The sequence below is a fragment of the Oryx dammah genome, unplaced genomic scaffold, assembly GCF_014754425.2.
Source record: "Oryx dammah isolate SB20612 unplaced genomic scaffold, SCBI_Odam_1.1 HiC_scaffold_26, whole genome shotgun sequence".
Lineage (NCBI taxonomy): Eukaryota > Metazoa > Chordata > Mammalia > Artiodactyla > Bovidae > Oryx > Oryx dammah.
This window is the reverse complement of record NW_024070210.1, coordinates 59,320,875-59,339,847: the sequence shown is the minus strand read 5'-3', so window position 1 is coordinate 59,339,847 and position 18,973 is coordinate 59,320,875. Positions and strand designations below refer to the sequence as shown.

General features: G+C 39.7%; 1 protein-coding gene across 2 annotated transcripts in view; it reads right to left on the bottom strand.

The window, feature by feature from the left end:
- L2HGDH (L-2-hydroxyglutarate dehydrogenase) overlaps positions 1–18,973 on the bottom strand; it is a 50,504-nt gene that overhangs the window by 25,316 nt on the left and 6,215 nt on the right. For both annotated transcript variants that reach the window (XM_040226791.1, XM_040226792.1), the window contains exons 3-4: positions 18,479–18,630; positions 7,383–7,514 (exon numbers count right to left, since the gene is read on the bottom strand). In XM_040226791.1, the coding sequence (XP_040082725.1) occupies positions 7,383–7,514; positions 18,479–18,630 (284 nt within the window). The remainder of the gene's footprint in view (positions 1–7,382; positions 7,515–18,478; positions 18,631–18,973) is intronic.

The window sequence follows — 18,973 nt, the reverse complement described above, 5'->3', positions numbered from 1 at the left end:
TAGGAGACAGGCTGGCTGTCTGCCAACCAGCAGACTGCACGTGCGCTGACCAGGTCACCAGGTCAGAGCTTGAAATCTGATATCGTGGTAGGTCAGGTGGTTGGAAAAGAACCAGGCAAGTGGGTCAGGGAAAGCTAAGAGTTGGAAGTCAGTCAGGAGGCTAGAGGAATATGTGATTGACCAATAGCGTTAAAGTAAGGCAGTTGGATCAGCACAGCTAAGGTCAGAGAAAGCAGTCAGGATAGAGAGGCATAGAGAGCACTGTCAAGAGCCATCCTTCAAAGTTTACAGATGCAGTTTCAAACTTTCTCAGATACGCCCACTAGGGGCACTTCATTTTCTTCTTAAAGAGATCTCATACAAGAAACCCTTTCAGAGTTCCCCTGACAAACTATTTCATTCTGGAGGGCCTGGAAGAAAGAGACTCTATACCATGGAAATTCTGCCACCCATTCCTGGTAGTGGTCGTGAATTTGGGGGAAAAGGGAGACATTTACTCAAGACACCTTTATGAAAAACTGAAGTATACTTTCCACTATATATTGCCACCCCTAAAAATGTCTAGACATTGATAACCATAATGTGGCCTTCTGTAAAGTAGATCACTACTGCAGAGGCCTCAGGGAAGGGTAACATACACCTCTCTTAGAAGTTACACTACTTATTCATCTTTCAAGCGGAGGGCTCACCTCTGAGAAGACTTTTCTAGACTCTCGGATTAAACTAAAAGCTCTCCCTTATCTTGGTACAAGACAGAGTATCAGTAGTATAGTGATAATACTTCTCACTCTATTAAAATTATCTTCTGCTACACTCTAACTTCTTTCAGGATCATGGCAATGTCTTGCCTTCACATCTGCAGTACCCACTGTAGTGCTGGGCACACAGTAAAGAAGAAAATGTTGATCAAATTAACTTGATTATCTATATATACATACTTCATCTACCTCATTCTGAGAAATGTGAGGATCACATGGTCAGGGGCACAGAACAATATCCAGACTCATCCCTAATCTTTATGATGTACAAAATGCTGTTTTGTTTTGTTCTGAACAGTAAGGCATGATATAAAGAACCATGGGTCCTTCTTTTTCTATTTTTTCTCCAATTTCTAAAGTTATCAGACACACAACAGATGACTGTTGTTTCAGCTGACTAGCTGGAATCTTCCAAATTCCCAAGATTTCAGTACCATCATGAAATCAAAAACTTTGTTTCCCAAACTCCAGAGTTAATATTGTTTCTACATCATGACCAAATCCACAGTGGGGTCAGGGGCTCATATATCTTTTTATTTATTTTTTACACTAATCTTAAAGTCTGAAGCAGTTTCTTGATAGAACATAAAAACAGAAACACACGTTAAAAATTAGCATGCCTCTCTGGGGGAGGTTATAAATTGTTTTATTCTCAAATGCCAGGTAATACTTGATACACATCAGTGAGATTCTGACATCTTAGTTTCACAACCAAACATTATCAAAATCACACAAAACAATAAAACAGAAACAAGTTTAGCTGTTTTATAGTCAGGAAGCACTCAATAATTCTTGTAAAGCACTGTATAGATAAGAGATGGGAAGCAAGTTTAATTTCATTTTTTTAGTAGATTTGATTTTTTAGAGCAGTTTTAGGTTCACAGGAAAACTGAGCAGAAGGAACAGAGATTTCCCGTATAGGATGGCATCACTGACTCGATGGACATGAGTCTGAGTGAGCTCCAGGAGTTGGTGATGGACAGGGAGGCCTGGCGTGCTGCAATTCATGGGGATCGTAAAGAGTTGGACACAATTGAGTGAATGAACTGAACTGGACACAACTGAGCGAATGAACTGAACTGAACTGAATACTTCCTGCCCCCATATGTGTATAGCTCCCTAATCCCTTTCATACTAATATTTTTTTAAGTATGGCATTAGTATACACCACCAGTTCTGCTACAGACTGAATGTCTGTGGGCCTCCAAAATTCACAGACTGAAACCTAATGACCAATGGGACAGTACGTGGAGATGGGAATTTGGGAAGTGATTAGGTAATAAGGATGGAGCCTTCATGAATGGGATTAGTGGCTTTATAAAAGAGACTCCAGAGAGCTCCGTCACCCCTTAATATTGTGAGAACACAGCTAGAAGATGCTCTATGAACCAGGAAGTGGGTCCTCACCAGATCAAATCTTTCAGAGCCTTGATCTCAGACTTCTAACCTCTAGAACTATGAGAAATAAATACCTGACACTTACAAGCTAACTGGTCCACTTTCTAGATGGCACTAGTGGTAAAGAATCTGCCTGCCAACATAAGAGACACAGAGAAGAGGGCTGAATCCCTGGGTCGGGAAATCCCCTGGAGTAGGAAGTGGCAACCCACTCCAGAGTTCTTGCCTGGAAAACTCCATGAACAGAGGAGGCTGGTGGGCTACAGTCTATAGGGTTGCAAACAGTCAGACACGACTGAGCACACACTTTGTTGCAGCAGCCCCAACTGACTAAAATGAGCTTTTATATGAGTTACTCACAACCCTAGTTTGAAGATATCCTAGGATCTCTCAACGATGTTTTGAAATAGCCTATTTTATTCTACAGAGGGATTGACATGGCTTAAAGGAAATAAACAGAATAAAATAATGAGTTGCAAGCAAAGTATTAGGAAAAAGGGAAAATGTAAACCAGGAGAAAAAGAACATAAAAAAGTTATCAGAGGTCACGAAAAGTACTTGCTGCTAAGTCGCTTCAATTGTGTCCGACTCTGTGTGACCCCATAGATGGCAGCCCACCAGGCTCCCCTGTCCCTGGGATTTTCCAGGCAAGAATACTGGAGTGGGTTGCCATTTCCTTCTCCAATGCATGAAAGTGAAAAGTCAAAGTGAAGTTGCTCAGTCATGTCCGACTCTTAGTGACCCCACTGACTGCAGCCTACCAGGCTCCTCCCTCCATGGGATTTTCCAGGCAAGACTACTGGAGTGGGGTGCCATTGCTTTCTCCAAAAGTACCCAAGTATCTCAAAAAAATCAGTTTTAATTCACCAGAATTACTGCTCATATAAAGCACAAAATAACAACCATCACTTCTTGAGGATTAATATATCCCGGATGCTTTACATGTATTATTGTATTTAATTCTCAGAACAACCTCCATTTTACAAACAAGGAGTCTGAGGTTTAGAAAAATTTTAACTTAAGGTAAACAGCTGTTAAATAGGCAGACATGCGATTTAAATTTATGTCTGTCTGACTTCTCAGCCACCACAAACTGCTGCTCATCTTATATCAGATCCCATTTTATGGGAAAAAAAAAAAAAGAGAAAATACAGTGAGATAAAGAATAGTATGTCAAAACTGCCTTAAGTCTAGAAATTACTGACCTATGACATACAGTAGTAGTAATGCTAGTTGCTCAGTTGTGTCCCACTCATTCAGACCCCATGGATTTTAGCCTGCCAGGCTCCTCTGTCCATAAAATTCTCCAGGCAAAGTACTGGAGTGGGTTTCCATTTCCTTCTCTAGGGGATCTTCCTGACCCAGGGATCAAACCCGGGTCTCCTGTATCGCATGCAGATTCTTCACCATCTGAGCCACCAGGGAAGCCCAGCAGAAAGGAATCAGGTTTTCTAAAAATAGGGGACAACAGAGGATGAGATGGTTGACTGGCATCACCAACTCAATGAACATGAGTTTGAGGAAGCTCTGGGAGTTGGTGATGGACAGGGAAGCCTCACATGCTGCAGTTCATGGGTCACAGAGTTGGACACAACTGAGCGACTGAACTGAACTGATTCTAAAAATAACTATAATAGGTAGTGTTGGTGGTGTCATAGTGAGTAAAGGTACTTCCAAAAATAAATATATAAATGGTTCTGACCTCCCACTTCAAGGCTCCCCTCTCTCCCAAAACCAGTTTCATCCTATGTACCAGAGTTTGATTAACTTTTCCTTAATTAACACAGTTTGCATATCATTTTCCTGCCAAAATCCTTCAGCGGCTCCCTACTGTTTAGATCAGGAGCTGGTAATTTTTTCTGTAAAGGGCCTGATAGTAAATATTTTTGTCCACGTCAAGCTTAAGGTTCCAACTACTCAAGTTGGCTGTTTGGCACAAAAGCAGCCAAAGACAACACATAAATGATTAAGTATGGTTGTATGCCACTAAAAATTTATTTGTGTGACACAGAAATTTCGTTTCATATAATTTTCACTGTCACAAAATATTATTCTTTTAATTTTTCTCAACCATTTAAAACAGCTTAGTAGGTCATTAACAACAGGTTGTGGGCTTGGCCCACATGAGCCACAGTTTGCTGATCCTGGCTTAAGACCCATGTAGCATTTGCTCAAAGCCGGAAGAAAATAGACAAAATCAGATATTCAATGAATGCGTCTTTTTATTAAAAAAATCATTCATTCATTCATCATCTCAGAGAAATAAGAACTATATGGGGAGAGGAAAATGGAGAAGATCTGCTCCCACAAGGAAAACACTCTTACTATCCTGAGTCCAAACAGAGAGAGAGGTGAAGTATGTGAGAGTCGAAGATGCTATGACCTTCTCTGCAAGAAGAACTCATTCAACACTATCTGGATTTCTAGGTACTACCAATCTCTTGGGAATTTTATACTACTTAAGAAAATCAGATATTTTGAACCAACCTTAACTGCACAACTAAAGATAACTTAAGAAAAATTAATTCTATATTGTCTTTGTGTAAAAGGATTTAAAGCAGCTTGTAAAAAACAAACAAAAATACATACAAAACAATATATACTAGCATGAAATTTTAAACCAGACAAGTATATGGATTGGAAGTTATTATTTGCAGATAATATAATTGTATATAGAAAATACAGAAGAATTAGGACTTCCATAGCAGTCCAGTGGTTAAGAATCCATGCTTTCACCACAGGGGGTACAGGTTCTATCCCTGGTTGAGGAACTAAGATCCTATGTGCCATGCAAAATGGCCAAAAAAAAAAAAAAAAAGAATTCATAGATAAACTGTTAGAATCAATAAGTGAATTAAGCAACCAAAATGAAGCAGATAATGTTCTGTTTGTTGATCTGGATGCTGATCACAAGTTGACGATTTTGAATGTACTGATATGCTAGGATTCAATAACAAGTTCCAAAAAATAAGAGCATACAGAATACAGAGATGAAAAGACAAGATGAAACAAAGAGTGAAATTAGTGCATAAAAATGAAAATGTATGCTTAAGGCTTTAGCTACTTGGCAAGCATGGGGCACAAATGTGTCCTGTTTGGGATCAAGGCAAACAGGAGAATGCAATCAGCTATAGAGTCCATAGACAGAAACTGCTCAGGAAGAAAAAATTAGACTTAAAACTGGGGTCTGAGAGAAATTTCTCCTGACTGTTCTCAAAAAGATGCTATTCAACAGTGAACCTATCTTCTCACAGTAGAGGCCTTAGAGATTTTCTCCATAGGCTGATGCCAAAACACCAAAACACAACTCAAGGAGAGTTATCTGGGGTCAAGGAGTAGGTGGGGAGGAAAAAACACTACAGTATAGCTGTACCGCAAGCTGGTGGTCTGGAGAGACGTAGAAGAATGAATGATCATCTAGGCTCTCTTCTTTAAAAGTGTTTCTCTAAAGCGAGCTTTTGATAAGCATCGCCTGACAGTGAGTTCAAGGTCATACTCACTAAGATAGGTACCCAGAATCCAAATATTGTATAATGTCATTAAAACACTGGGGACAGATGCAGAAAGCAAACCTATGGTTACCAGGGGGTAAGCGGGGGTGGATAAATCGGGATTGATATATACACACTACTGTATATATTAAAATATATATACATATAAAATATATAAACAAATAAAATAGACAAAATAGATACATGGTGGTGGTTAGTTGCTTCAGTCATGTTCAACTCTTTTGCAACCCCATGAACAGTGCCCCACCAGTCTCCTCTCTCCACAGGATTTTCCCAACCAGAGTAATGGGGTGTGTTGCCATGCCCTCCTCCAGGGGATCTTCCTGACCCAGGGATGGAATCCACGTCTCCTGCACTACAGGAGGATTCTTTCCCGCTGAGCCACTGGGAAAGCCCATAGGTCTTTATTAGTTACCTACTTTTACATATTGCATATATATATATATATATATATATATATACACATATACTATTATTGTGTATATATTATACATATATGCATGCACAATTTGGGCTATATACATATATGTACTTTTATCTATTTTATTGTGTATATATATATACACACACATATTTTGGGAAGATCCCCTGCAGAAGGAAATGGCCACCCACTCCAATATACTTGCTGGGAAAATTCCATGGACAGAGGAGCCTGGCGGGTTACAGTCCATGGGGCTGCAAAAGAGTCAGACATGACTTAGTGATTAAACAACAACAACAATAAGGACCTACTGTATAGCACAGGGAACTCCACTCAATACTCTGTAATGGCCTATAGGGGAAAAGAATCTAAAAAAGAGTGGATATGTGTATATTATAACTAATTCACTTTGATGTACACCTGAAACTAACACAACACTGTAAATCAACTATATTCCAATAAAACTTAAAAAAAAAAAAACCGTGAGGAATGGAAAACAGGAGATATAGCAATTCACTGTAACAGTTGGTGGAGTGGGAATTGGACATTGACATTGACATTGAAGTTGCTCAGTCGTGTCTGTCTCTTTGTGACCCCATGGACTGCAGCCTACCAGGCTCCTCCATCCATGGAATTTTCCAGGCAAGAGTACTGGAGTGGGTTGCCATTTCCTTCTCCAAGGGGAATTGGACAGTAGCCTCTAAAAGGCTATCAAGGAAAGTTGATAAGCAGAGTAATTATTATATATATATAGTCAAGTCTCCATCACAAAGATCTGGTTTTCCCCATAGCATATTTTAAGTCAGATACTCTATAACCTACCCTTCACACCCTCCTGAAGCAGACCAGATTCTGCAGCCACCATCCTCAAAAATTTCAGTGGCTACCCATGTCTACTGGATACACTTCAAAGTATCAGCATGAATATCAGGCCCTTTGTGTGGGCTACTTCTGCCTTTCCAATCCCATCTGTTATCTCCCACTACACACCCTACGACCCAACTACACCTCACCGCTCAGTGCTTTCCCAACACGTCATAGGGCCTCAGACCTCTCTTGCCTTTGCATGTGTTCTTTGGACCTGGTAATTTCTCATAGGGAAGAAGAAATGAGCATCCAGAGTTTGTGGCAACGCCCTCCTGTGTCTGTCACCTCAACGCTCCTGTGACAAGATTATCTGTTTCTAGGATTCCTGCTTCCTATAGGCTCACCCCCAGCCTCCATGTCACAGGGACTGAGCCCCAACTGAAAATATCCCTGTGAGCATGTGTGTGGGGTTAGGGAATCACTTACCCTACAATATGGCTCCTTCTTTTTTATGTCCTCCTGCTGGATCAGCCTCAGGCCCTGGACACCATTCTGCAGGCCTCTCTCATACAGGGCCTGAAGTCTGGGAATTTCTTCTTGTTCAACAGCCACTATAAGCTTAAAAAGAAAAAACATAAAGAATATGAATGAAGTTAAACATATCATCAGCTATGAAAGATAAAGTCAATAGAAAATCATAAATTTTTGTATGATTCAAACTGGGTTGAGTTTCTAAAACTGCTTTTTGCTTCATGTATCTACTTCTCCCTTTCTCCATGACTTCACTCCTCCTCCACCAAAAATATTTGTCTTTAGACTGCATTAAAACAAAGGTGAGGCGTAGCCTCAATTTTCACATCTGCCATCACAGTTGCTATGTGCGTCTTGGCCATACGTATCCTCATCACTGTTTCAATCCCAGAGGGGAACGAAGCACAGCTTGTTTTGTCTTTAAATTAAAAAAAAAAAAAAAAAAAACAGAATATCAGAGTGATAGGAAGTATTCAGTATAATGGGATATCACTAACAGAAAACTATTTTCTGGAATAAAGTACATTTCAAAGTATTTACTAATGCATTCTGTCATAGTGGAGGAAAACAAAATTCAACAACTTTACTCAAGATTCCTTTTCTATTAATATTTATTTCTGGGCAAAGTATCTGTTTGAGGTAGTTTCTTTCTTACTTAACAGTTACCAGCAAAGGAAAACACAGATGATATTCACAAGTACATTTGAATTCAAAAATCACTATTTCATAGCAAGGAGTCAATCACAGCCCATGAAGTAATACTTTTAATTAAAGTGTAAAGGTTATCTAAATCAACAAATACTTAACCTTAAAAACAGATGTGGAATCAGACGGCACTATCAAGAAAGTAAAAAGATAATGCACTGAACGAGAGAAAATATTTGTAAATCATGCCACTGATAAGGATCTAATATGCCGAATATATCAAGAACCCTTTACAAACTCTGTACAGACTTCCATATACAAAGTAAGTAAGTTACAGGGATGTAATATACAGCATGGTGACTATAGTTAGTAATTGTGTCTTTATAGGTAGCAATTGAGTATAGTTAGTAATTGCATATTTGAAAGTTGCTCAGAAAGTAGATCTTAAAAGTCCTCATTATGGACTTCCCTGGTGATCCAGTGGCTAAAAATCTACCTGCCAATGCAGAGGACATGGGTTCAACCTCTGCTCTGGAAAAATTCCACATGCGAGGGGCAACTAAGCCCATACACAACTACTGAAGCCAGTGCACTCGAGAGCCCGTGCCTTGCATCAGGAAAAACCACCACACAAGGCATGTGCACCACAACTAGAGAGGAGCCCGCTCTTTGCAACTAGAGAAAGCCTGCGTGAAGCAACAAAGAACCAGCTAAAAATAAATAAATACAATATTTTTTAAAGGATCATATTATATCTTTTTAAAGTCCATCATCACAAGGAAAAAAATTCTTACATGTTAATCATACTTCAATTTAAAGAAATAAAAGGACATCAAACTTGATTTAAAACAAAGAAGTTGGAGATGGGCAAAGGCTCAAATAAGTGACTGAACCAGGAAAACTATGAAATCAGGTTATTAAGTCACACTGACATTGCTGCTGGAAGCAGCAATCTGTAAAGTAATCCCTAGAGCTGAGCTGAGTAGGTTAAAAGCAACGACATGATTTGATGTGAAGAGGGAATATGAAGTAGTATTCAAGGCTCCAGAAAGAAGCAGGTGTTACAGAGCTCAAAATCATCGTATGGGCAGGAATGGGGCCTGCTATGTTTCTCAAAGGTGTTCAGTGGATGATGGTCGGTTCCTTTGGCTTAAAGCATTGGATGTTTAGTAGGCCTTGCATTCATGCAGTGAATCTCACTTGACCTTGATATATAATTCTTTTTATATGTTGCCACATTCAGTTTACTAGTATTTTGTAACAAACAAACCCTCATAATGCAACCATAAAAACTGTAAATATGCTTCTACATTTTGCTTTTTTTTTTGCTTAATAGTATGTCAAGACCATTTTCCCACATCATTAAAAAATTCTTCATAGCATTTTTAAGGGCAACAATGAATTTTTATTCTTAAAAATTACATGGAGAGGAGTTATAAGGAAATACTATGAACAACTATAAGCCAACAAATTAGATAATTCATATGAAATGGGAAAACTCATAGAAAGACACAACTTGTGAAACTGACTCAAGAAGAAAAAGAATATGTGAAAAGACCTATAACAACTAAAGAAACAGAATTAATAACTTTTAACAGCTCAGACCTCATGAATGCTACCAAGTATTTAAAGAAGAATTAGTACCAATTCTTCACAAAATCTCCCAAAAAACAGAAACAGGAACATTTCCTAATTCAACAAGATCAGTTAACAGTCAAACAAGACAAAGATATCAAAAGAAAACAAAAACTGCATATCAACATCCCTTATGAATATTGATACAAAAATTCTGAACAAAATATTAGTAAACTGAATGTGGCAACATATAAAAAGAATTATATATCAAGATCAAGTGAGATTCACTGCATGAATGCAAGGCCTACTAAACATCCAAAAGTCAGTGAATGTAATAAATTCATGTTAATAGAATAAAGGACAAAAACCACATGACTGCCTCAACAAAAGTGGAAAACGCATTTGAGAAAATCCAACACGTTTTTGTGATTGTGTTGTGCTAAGTCGCTTCACTTGTGTCGGACTCTGTGTGACCCCATGGACTGCAGCCCACCAGGCCTCTCCATCCATGGGATTCTCCAGGCAAGAACACTGCAGTGGACTGCCATTCCCTTCTCCATTTCATGATTAAAAACACTCACACAATACAGGTAGAAAGGAATTTCCTCAGTCTGGTAAAGGACATCTTAAAAAAAAAAAAAACCCACAGCTGTCATTATACTTAATAGTGAAAGATTGAATGCTTTCTCTCTAAAATCAGGAACACAAGGATATCTACTTTGACTACTTCTATTCAACACTACATTAGAGATTATACACAGGTAAAGCTAGGCTTTGCATGCATGTGAAGTCACTTCCGTCATGTCTAACTCTGTGACCCCATGGACTTTAGACTGCCAGGCTCCTCTGTCCACAGGATTCTCCAGGCAAAAATACTGGAGTGGATTCCCATGCCCTCCTATAGGGGATCTTCCTGACCCAGAGATCAAACCCATATCTGCTGGGTCTCTTGCATTTGCACACCACCTTTAGCAGTACGTGAACCGTGAACTTCCAGATGTACAAGCTGGATTTAGAAAAGGCAAAGGAACCAGAGACCAAACTGCCAGCATTCATTGGGTCACAGAGAAAGCAAAGGAATTCCAGAAAAACATCTATTTCTGCTTCACTCACTACACTAAAGCCTTTGACTGTTGGGATCACAATAAACTGTGGAAAATCTTAAAGAGATGGGAAAACCAGACCACCTTTCCTGTCTCCTAAGAAACCTGTATGCAGGTCAAGAAGAAACAGTTAGAACCGGACATGGAGCAACAGACTAGTTCCAAGCTGGGAAAAGAGTACGTCAAGGCTGTATACTGTCACTCTGCTAATTTAACTTCTATGCAGAGTACATCATGCAAAATATCAGATTGGGTGAATCACAAGTTGGAATCAAGATTGCCACGACTAAAAAAACAGATTGCCGAGAGAAATATCTATAACCTCAGAACCTCAGATATACAGATGATAAATGGCAGAAATTGAAGAGGAAAGAAAGAGTCTCTTGATGAAGGTCATAGAGGAGAGTGGAAAAGAGGGCTTAAAATTCAATATTTAAAAAGTAAGATCATGGCATCCAGTCCAATCACTTCATAGCAAATAGAAACAGAAACAGTGGAAACATTGACAGATTTTACTTTCTTGGGCTCCAAAATCACTGCAGATGGTGACTGAAGTCATGAAATTAAAAGACACTTGCTCCTTGGAAGGAAAACTATGACAAACCTAGACAACGTATTAAAAAGCGGAGACATTACTTTGCCGACAAAGGTCCATATAGTTAAAGCTGTGGTTTTTCCAGTAGATATGTACGGATGTGAGAGGTGGCCATAAAGAAGGCTGAGCACCAAAGAACTGATGCTTTTGAACTGTGGTGCTGGAGAAGACTCTGGAGAGTCCCCTGGATTACAAGGAAATCAAACTAGTCAATCTTAAAGGAAATCAACCCTGAATATTCATTGGAAGGACTGATGCTGAAACTGCAATACTTTGGCCACCTGATGCAAAGAGTCAACGCATTGGAAAAGACCCTGATGCTGGAAAAGATGGAAGGTAGGAAGAGAAGTGGGCAACAGAGGATGAGATGGTTGGATAGCATCACTGACTCAGTGGGCATGAAACTGAGCAAACTCTGGGAGATAGTGAAGGATAGGAAAGTCTGGTGTACTGCTGTCTTTGGGGTCACAAAGAATCAGCCATGACTTAGCGACTGAACAATTCAACACTCTATTGTTGTATTGTACCACAGTAGCATATTGCCCAATATGCTACTGGAGATCAGCGGAGAAATAACTCCAGAAAGAATGAAGAGGGTACCGTGTAGGGCCACCCAAGATGGACTGGTCCTGGTGTACACAAGGTTTTGTTTGTGCCCTCCAAGAGTCTGTTTCCCCAGTCTTGATCACATGGACCACAAACTGCTTAAATCAATGAAACTATGAGCCATGCCATGTAGGGCCACCCAAGACAGATGGATAATGGTGGAGAGTTCTGACAAAACACAGTCCACTGGAAAAAGGAATGGCAAACCACTTCAGTATTCTTGCCTTGAGAACTCCATGAACAGTATGAAAAGGCAAAAAGATAGGACACTGAAAGATGATCTCCCCAGGTCGGTAGGTACCCAATATGCTATTGGAGATCAGTGGAGAAGTAACTCCAGAAAGAATGAAGGGATGGAGCCAAAGTAAAAACAACACCCAGTTGTGGATGTGACTGGTGATGGAAGTAAAGTCCGATGTTGTAAAGAGCAATATTGCATAGGAACCTGGAATGTTAGGTCCATGAATCAAGGCAAATTGGAAGTGGTCAAACAGGAGATGGCAAGAGTGAACATCGACATTTTAGGAATCAGTGAACTATAATGGACTGGAATGGGTGAATTTAACTCAGATGACATTCTATCTACTATTGAATCCCTTAGAAGAAATGGAGTAGCCATAGTAATAAACAAAAGAGTGTGAAATGCAGGACTTGGATGCACTCTCAAAAACAACAGAATGATCTCTGTTCATTTCCAAGGCAAACCATTCAATATCAGAGCAATCCTAGTCTATGCCCTGACCAGTAATGCTGAAGAAGCTGAAGTTGAACGGTTTTATGAAGACCTACAAGACCTTCTAAAACGAACACCTAAAAAAGATGTCCTTTTCATTACAGGGGACTGGAATGCAAAAGTAGGAAGTCAAGAGATACCTGGAGTAACAGGCAAACATGGCCTTAGAGTACAAAACGAAGCAGGGCAAAGGCTAACAGACTTTTGTCAAGAGAATGCACTGGTCATAGCAAACACCCTCTTCCAACAACACAAGAGAAGATTCTACACATGGACATCACCAGACAGTCAATACCAAAATCAGCTTGATTATATTCTTCACATCCAAAGATGGAGAATCTATACAGTCAGCAAAAACAAGACCAGGAGCTGACTGTGGCTCAGATCATGAACTCCTTATTGCCAAATTCAGACTTAAATTTTTAAAAAATAGGGAAAATCACTAGACCATTCAGGTATGACCTAAATCAAATCCCTTACAATTATACAGTGGAAGTGACAAATAGATTCAAGGAATTAGATCTGCTAGACAAAGTGCTGAAGAAGTATGGACGGAGGTTCATGACATTGAACAGGAGGCAGTGATCAAGACAATCCCCAAGAAAAAGAAACGCAAAAAGGGAAAATGGTTGTCTGAGGAGGCCTTACAAATAGCTTAGAGAAGAAGAGAAAGTAAAGGCAAAGGAGAAAAGGAAAGATATACCCATTTGAATGCAGAGTTCAAAGAATAGCAAGGAGAGATAAAAAAAAAAAGCCTTCTTCAGCAATCAACACAAAGAAATAGAGGAAAACAATAAAATGGGAAGGACTAGAGATCTCAAGAAAATAAGAGATACAAAGGGAACATTTCATGCAAAGATGGGCTCGATAAAGGACAGAAATGGTATGGACCTAACAGAAGCAAAAGATATTAAGAAGTAGCAAGAATACACAGAAGAACTATACAAAAAAGATCTTCATGACCCAGATAACCACGATAGTGTGATCACTCACCTATAGCCAGACATCCTAGAATTCGAAGTCAAGTGGGCCTTAGGAAGCATCACTATGAACAAAGCTAGTAGAGGTGATGGAATTCCAGTTGAGTTATTCCAAATTGTAAAAGACAATGCTGTGAAAGTGCTACACTCAATATGCCAGCAAATTTGGAAAACTCAGCCATGGCCACAGGACTGAAAAAGGTCAATTTTCATTCCAATCCCAAAGAAAGGCAGTGCTAAAGAATGTTCAAACTACCGTGCAATTGCACTCATCTCACACGCTAGTAAAGTAATGCTCAAAATTCTTCAAGCCAGGCTTCAACAGTACTTGAACTGTGAACTTCCAAATGCTCAAGATGGAAAAGGCAGAGAAACTAGAGATCAAATTGCAAACATCCATTGGATCATTGAAAAAACAAGAGACTTCCAGAGAAAGATCTACTTCTGCTTTATTGACTACTCCAAAGCCTTTGACTGTGTGGATCACAACAAACTGTGGAAAATTCTTAAAGAGATAGGAATACCAGACCACTGACATGCCTCCTGAGAAATCTATACACAGATCAAGAAGCAATAGTTAGAACTGGACATGGAACAACAGACTGGTTCCAAATCGGGAAAAGAGTACGTCAAGGCTGTATATTGTCACTCTGCTTATTAAACTTATATGCAGAGTACATCATGTGAAATGCCAGACTGGATGAAGCACAAGCTGGAATCAAGATGGCCGGGAGAAATCTCAATAACCTCAGATATGCAGATGACACCACCCTTATGGCAGAAAGTGAAGAGGAACTAAAGAGCCTCTTGATGAAAGTGAAAGAGGAGAGTGAATATGTTGGCTTAAAAGTCAACATTCAGAAAACTAAGATCATGGTATCTGATCTCATCACTTCATGGGAAATAGATGGAGAAACTGTGGAAACAGTGACAGACTTTATTTTGGGGGTCTCCAAAATCACTGCAGATGGTGACTACAGCCATGAAATTAAAAGATGGTTGCTCCTTGGAAGAAAACCTATGACCAACCTAGACAGCATATTAAAAAGCAGAGACGTTACTCTGCCAACAAAGGTCTGTCTAGTCAAGGCTATGGTTTTTCCAGTAGTCATGTATGGATGTGAAAGTTGGACTATAAAGAAAGCTGAGCATCAAAGAAATGATGCTTTTGAAATGTGATGTTGGAGAAAACCCTTGAGAGTCTCTTGGAGTGTAAGGAGATTCAACCAGTCCATCCTAAAGGAAATCAGTCCTAAATATTCATTGGAAGGACTGATGCTGAAGCTGAAACTCCAATATTTTGGCCAAATGATGCAAAGAACTGACTCACTGGAAAAGACCTTGATGCTGGGAAAGATTGAAGGCCGGAGGAGAATGAGATGAGAGAGGATGAGATGGTTGGATGGCATCACCGACTCGATGGACATGAGTTTGAGTAAGCTTTGGGAGTTGGTGATAGATAGGGAAGCCTGGTGTGCTGCAGTCCATGGCAAAGAGTTGGACACAACTGAGTGACTGAACTGAACTGAACTGAACTGAACTAAACCCAGGTAAATTAGGCAAGAAAAAAAATGCCCAGTTTAAAAAAAGTAAAACTATCTTATTTGTAGATGACATGATCCTGCATGTTGAAAGTCCTAAGGAATACACACACCGCGCACACACACACACACACACACACACAAACTACTAGACTAAGAAATGAGTTCAACAAAGTTGAAGGATAAAGATCAATATGTAAAAATCAATCCTATTTTATACATTAGCAGTGAATAAATGCAACTGAAATTAAGAAAATAATTTTCCTCACAAAAGCATCAGAAAGAATAAAATATCAACGAATAACATTAACAAAAGAAATGCAAGAACTGTACAATGAAAAATAAAAAATATTGTTGAAAGAAATTAAAGAAAATTAACATAAATGGGAAGACATCTAAATTTCATGTTTTGCAAAATTTAATACTGCTAAGATGGCAGCACTCCCCAAATTGATCTATAGATTCAGTATAATCTCTATCAAACATACCAGCTGCCCTTTTGGAGATACTGACAAACAGTATTGGCATAAGGACACACACACATCAGTGGAATAGAACTGAGAATCCTAAATATGCCTTCTTACATTTATGCTCAACTGATTTTTGATGCAGGTGCCAAAACAATGTATTGTAGAAAGAACAACTTTTTTCAACAAATGGCACTGAGACAACTGGATATCCACATGCAAAAGAAGGAAGCTGGACCCCCTCCTTACATAATACACCACAATTAATTTAAAAATGAACCTACACTGTTAGAACACATGCAGGGCGTGGGGTGGGAGCTTTACTTCTGGTGGCAGGGTCTGGGAAGGGGCAGGAGGCCAGCTGCAAAGGTGGTAAGAAGCACCTGAAGCAGACCAAGGAGCTGGATGAAGATGATGGGGCATTCAAGCAGAAACAAAAAAAGCAGCAGAAGGGGAGTTCCCTGGTGGTCCAGTGGTTAAGAATCTGCCTGGCAAAGCAGGGGAGAGGGGTTCACTTCCTGGTGGGGGAACCAGGATCCCGCATGCCACGGAGCAACTAAGTCCATCCTGCATGCCGCGGGGCAACTAAGTCCATGTACGGCAACTACAGAAGCGTCTGCCCTGCCACGAAAGCCAGAGCACCGCAACAAAGACACAGCATGGCCAAAAAGCGAGACAGAAGCAAAAGAAACTTGAGAAGCTGAAAGCAAAGGCTGCAAGGAAGGCCCTCCTGGAGAAAGGTGGAATTAAGAAACTTGTCAAAAAGTAAGCTGGGGGACTTCTCTGGTGGTCTAGTGGTTAAGAATCTACCTTCCAATGCACGGGATGTGGGTTTGATCCCTGATCAGGAAAGGGGAACTAAGATCCCACATGCTACAGAGCAACTAAGCCTGTGAGCTGAGGAAGACCCAGTGCAGCCAAGGGAAAAAAAACCAAAACACCACTTTTAGGGACTTCCCTGGTGGTCTAGTGGCTAATACTCTGCTCTTCCAATGCAGGGGGCCTGGGTTCGATCCCTGGTGGGGGAACTAGATTCCACATGTTGCAACTAAGACTTGGTGCAGTCAAAAAATAAAAATACATATTTAAAAAAAAGGAAGCTGTTCTTTGTGCTGGAGGCAATGGTAATGCTTAATTTCATTCCCGATTCCCTGCCATAATGTCTATTGCCACCTATAGCTAGAATGAAGTACTGTCTTGAAGCCTGTTACACATTTAAAAACAAACTTTTGTTAAGGTTTAAAAAAATGAAATCATACAGTGGCTCATCTTCTCTTTAGTTCTTCTCATTCAGCCATTTCTACCTTAGCTGTGAGGTCAGAGTAAGCCCAGCCTAGAATCCTGCCGAAGTCTATTCCTCAGTCTTTGTTCTAGCTCCAATTCTGTACCACTCAGAATTAAATCAACTCATCTGGGGGAGGAAAAGGGACTAAAGATCTAACCATCAGAATTAAGGCTTTGATATTAGAAGAAGATCAGGAGCAAATTTTCATGATCTAAGATTTGGCAATGACTTCTTAGATATGACACTGAAGGTACAAGCAACAAAAGAAAAAAAAAGATAAACTACACTTCATCAAAATCAAGTTTCTCTGCTTCAAAGGATACCATCAAGAAAGTAAAAAGAAAATATACAGAATGGGAGAAAATATTTAGCAATATTTTAAATATCATCATTACTATTATTTTATTTTAAAAATAAAAATATTTTAATATTTTAGTAGTATTTTAGTAAATAACATATAACTGATAAGGGGCTATATTCAGAATATATAAATAACAACTCAACAATAAAAAGACAAATAACTCTATTTTAAAATGGGCAAAAGATCTGAATAGGTATCTCTCCAAAGAAAATAAATGAATGGCCAGTAAATGCATGAAAGATGCTTAACATTATTAACTCAGAGAAGGCAATGGCACCCCACTCCAGTACTCTTGCCTGGAAAATCCCATGGACGGAGGAGCCTGGTGGGCTGCAGTCCATGAGGTCGCTAAACGTCAGACACGACTGAGTGACTTCACTTTCACTTTTCACTTTCATGCATTGGAGAAGGAAATGGCAATCCACTCCAGTGTTCTTGACTGGAGAATCCCAGGGACTGGGGAGCCTGGTGGGCTGCCATCTATGGGGTCGCACAGAGTCGGACACGACTGAAGCGACTTAGCATTATTAATTACTAAGCTTAATTATAAAAAACCCACAGTGATATAGCCCTTCACATCCTCTAGGATGGCTAAAATAAAGCAGACAATAACTGGTGTTCATGAGGATATAAAGATACTGGAATCCTCACCAATTGCTGATGGGGATATAAAATAGTACAGCACTTTGGAAAACAGTTTGGCACTTCTTCAAAATGTTAAACATATAGTTTCTATATGATCCAGCAACTCTACTCCTAGGTATATACCTGACAGAAAGGAAAACATAGGTCCACACAAAAACTTGTACATGAATGTCCATAGCAGCATTATTCACAGTAGCCCAAAAGTGGAAACAACCCAAATGTCTATCAACTGATAAATGGGTAAACAAAATGTGGTGTATCGATCCAATGGAATACAAAGAGGGATGAGGTACTGATTCATGCGGCAAGATGAATGAACTCTGAAAACACTACACTAAGTGAAAGAAGCCAATCACAAAAGACAACATTTTGCATGATCCCATTTATATGAAACATCTAGATTTTGCAAAGAAAGATACAAAGAAAGAAAAGCCAGGTATTTTTTAAATCAACATTTAAGATTACTAAGAAAATACTATTTATAAATAAGTCAAGGCCCTAGTAAAATGCCATACCTTGCCACATTGCTTGTAGGAAATTCCCTTTTGGTTACAGTACTCGTAGATGAGGGCTGCACCTTGCACACATAATTTAGCTTTCAGAGATTCAGGTTTATAATAAATCCCACTATGTATGACACCACTGTTATGCCCGGTCTGATGAACAGCTATGGAACAAGAGAAATACATGTAAGAGAAAGCACATACAGGACTCATTCAAAACCTAGGAAGTAGGGGAATACAGTCAGAGTTAAAGCTATTAGAGACCACTATTTAAAACTCTGCCTGGGCTTGTTCTTCCAGCTGGAGCACTGGTAGCTTCCCCAGCAGCCAACCACAGTATCTGTACCAGGTCCCTCCGGCCCATCTCTGACGTCAGCTATGACTTTGGGGTACAAACCCACCCTCACCACCAGCAATCCACTTCAAGGGCCCAATATGGCTCTCTGCCTTTTGCCCCAGGGTGTTCTCTAATCTTTGGGCGCAGAGGGACTCAACATCCCTAGGGAC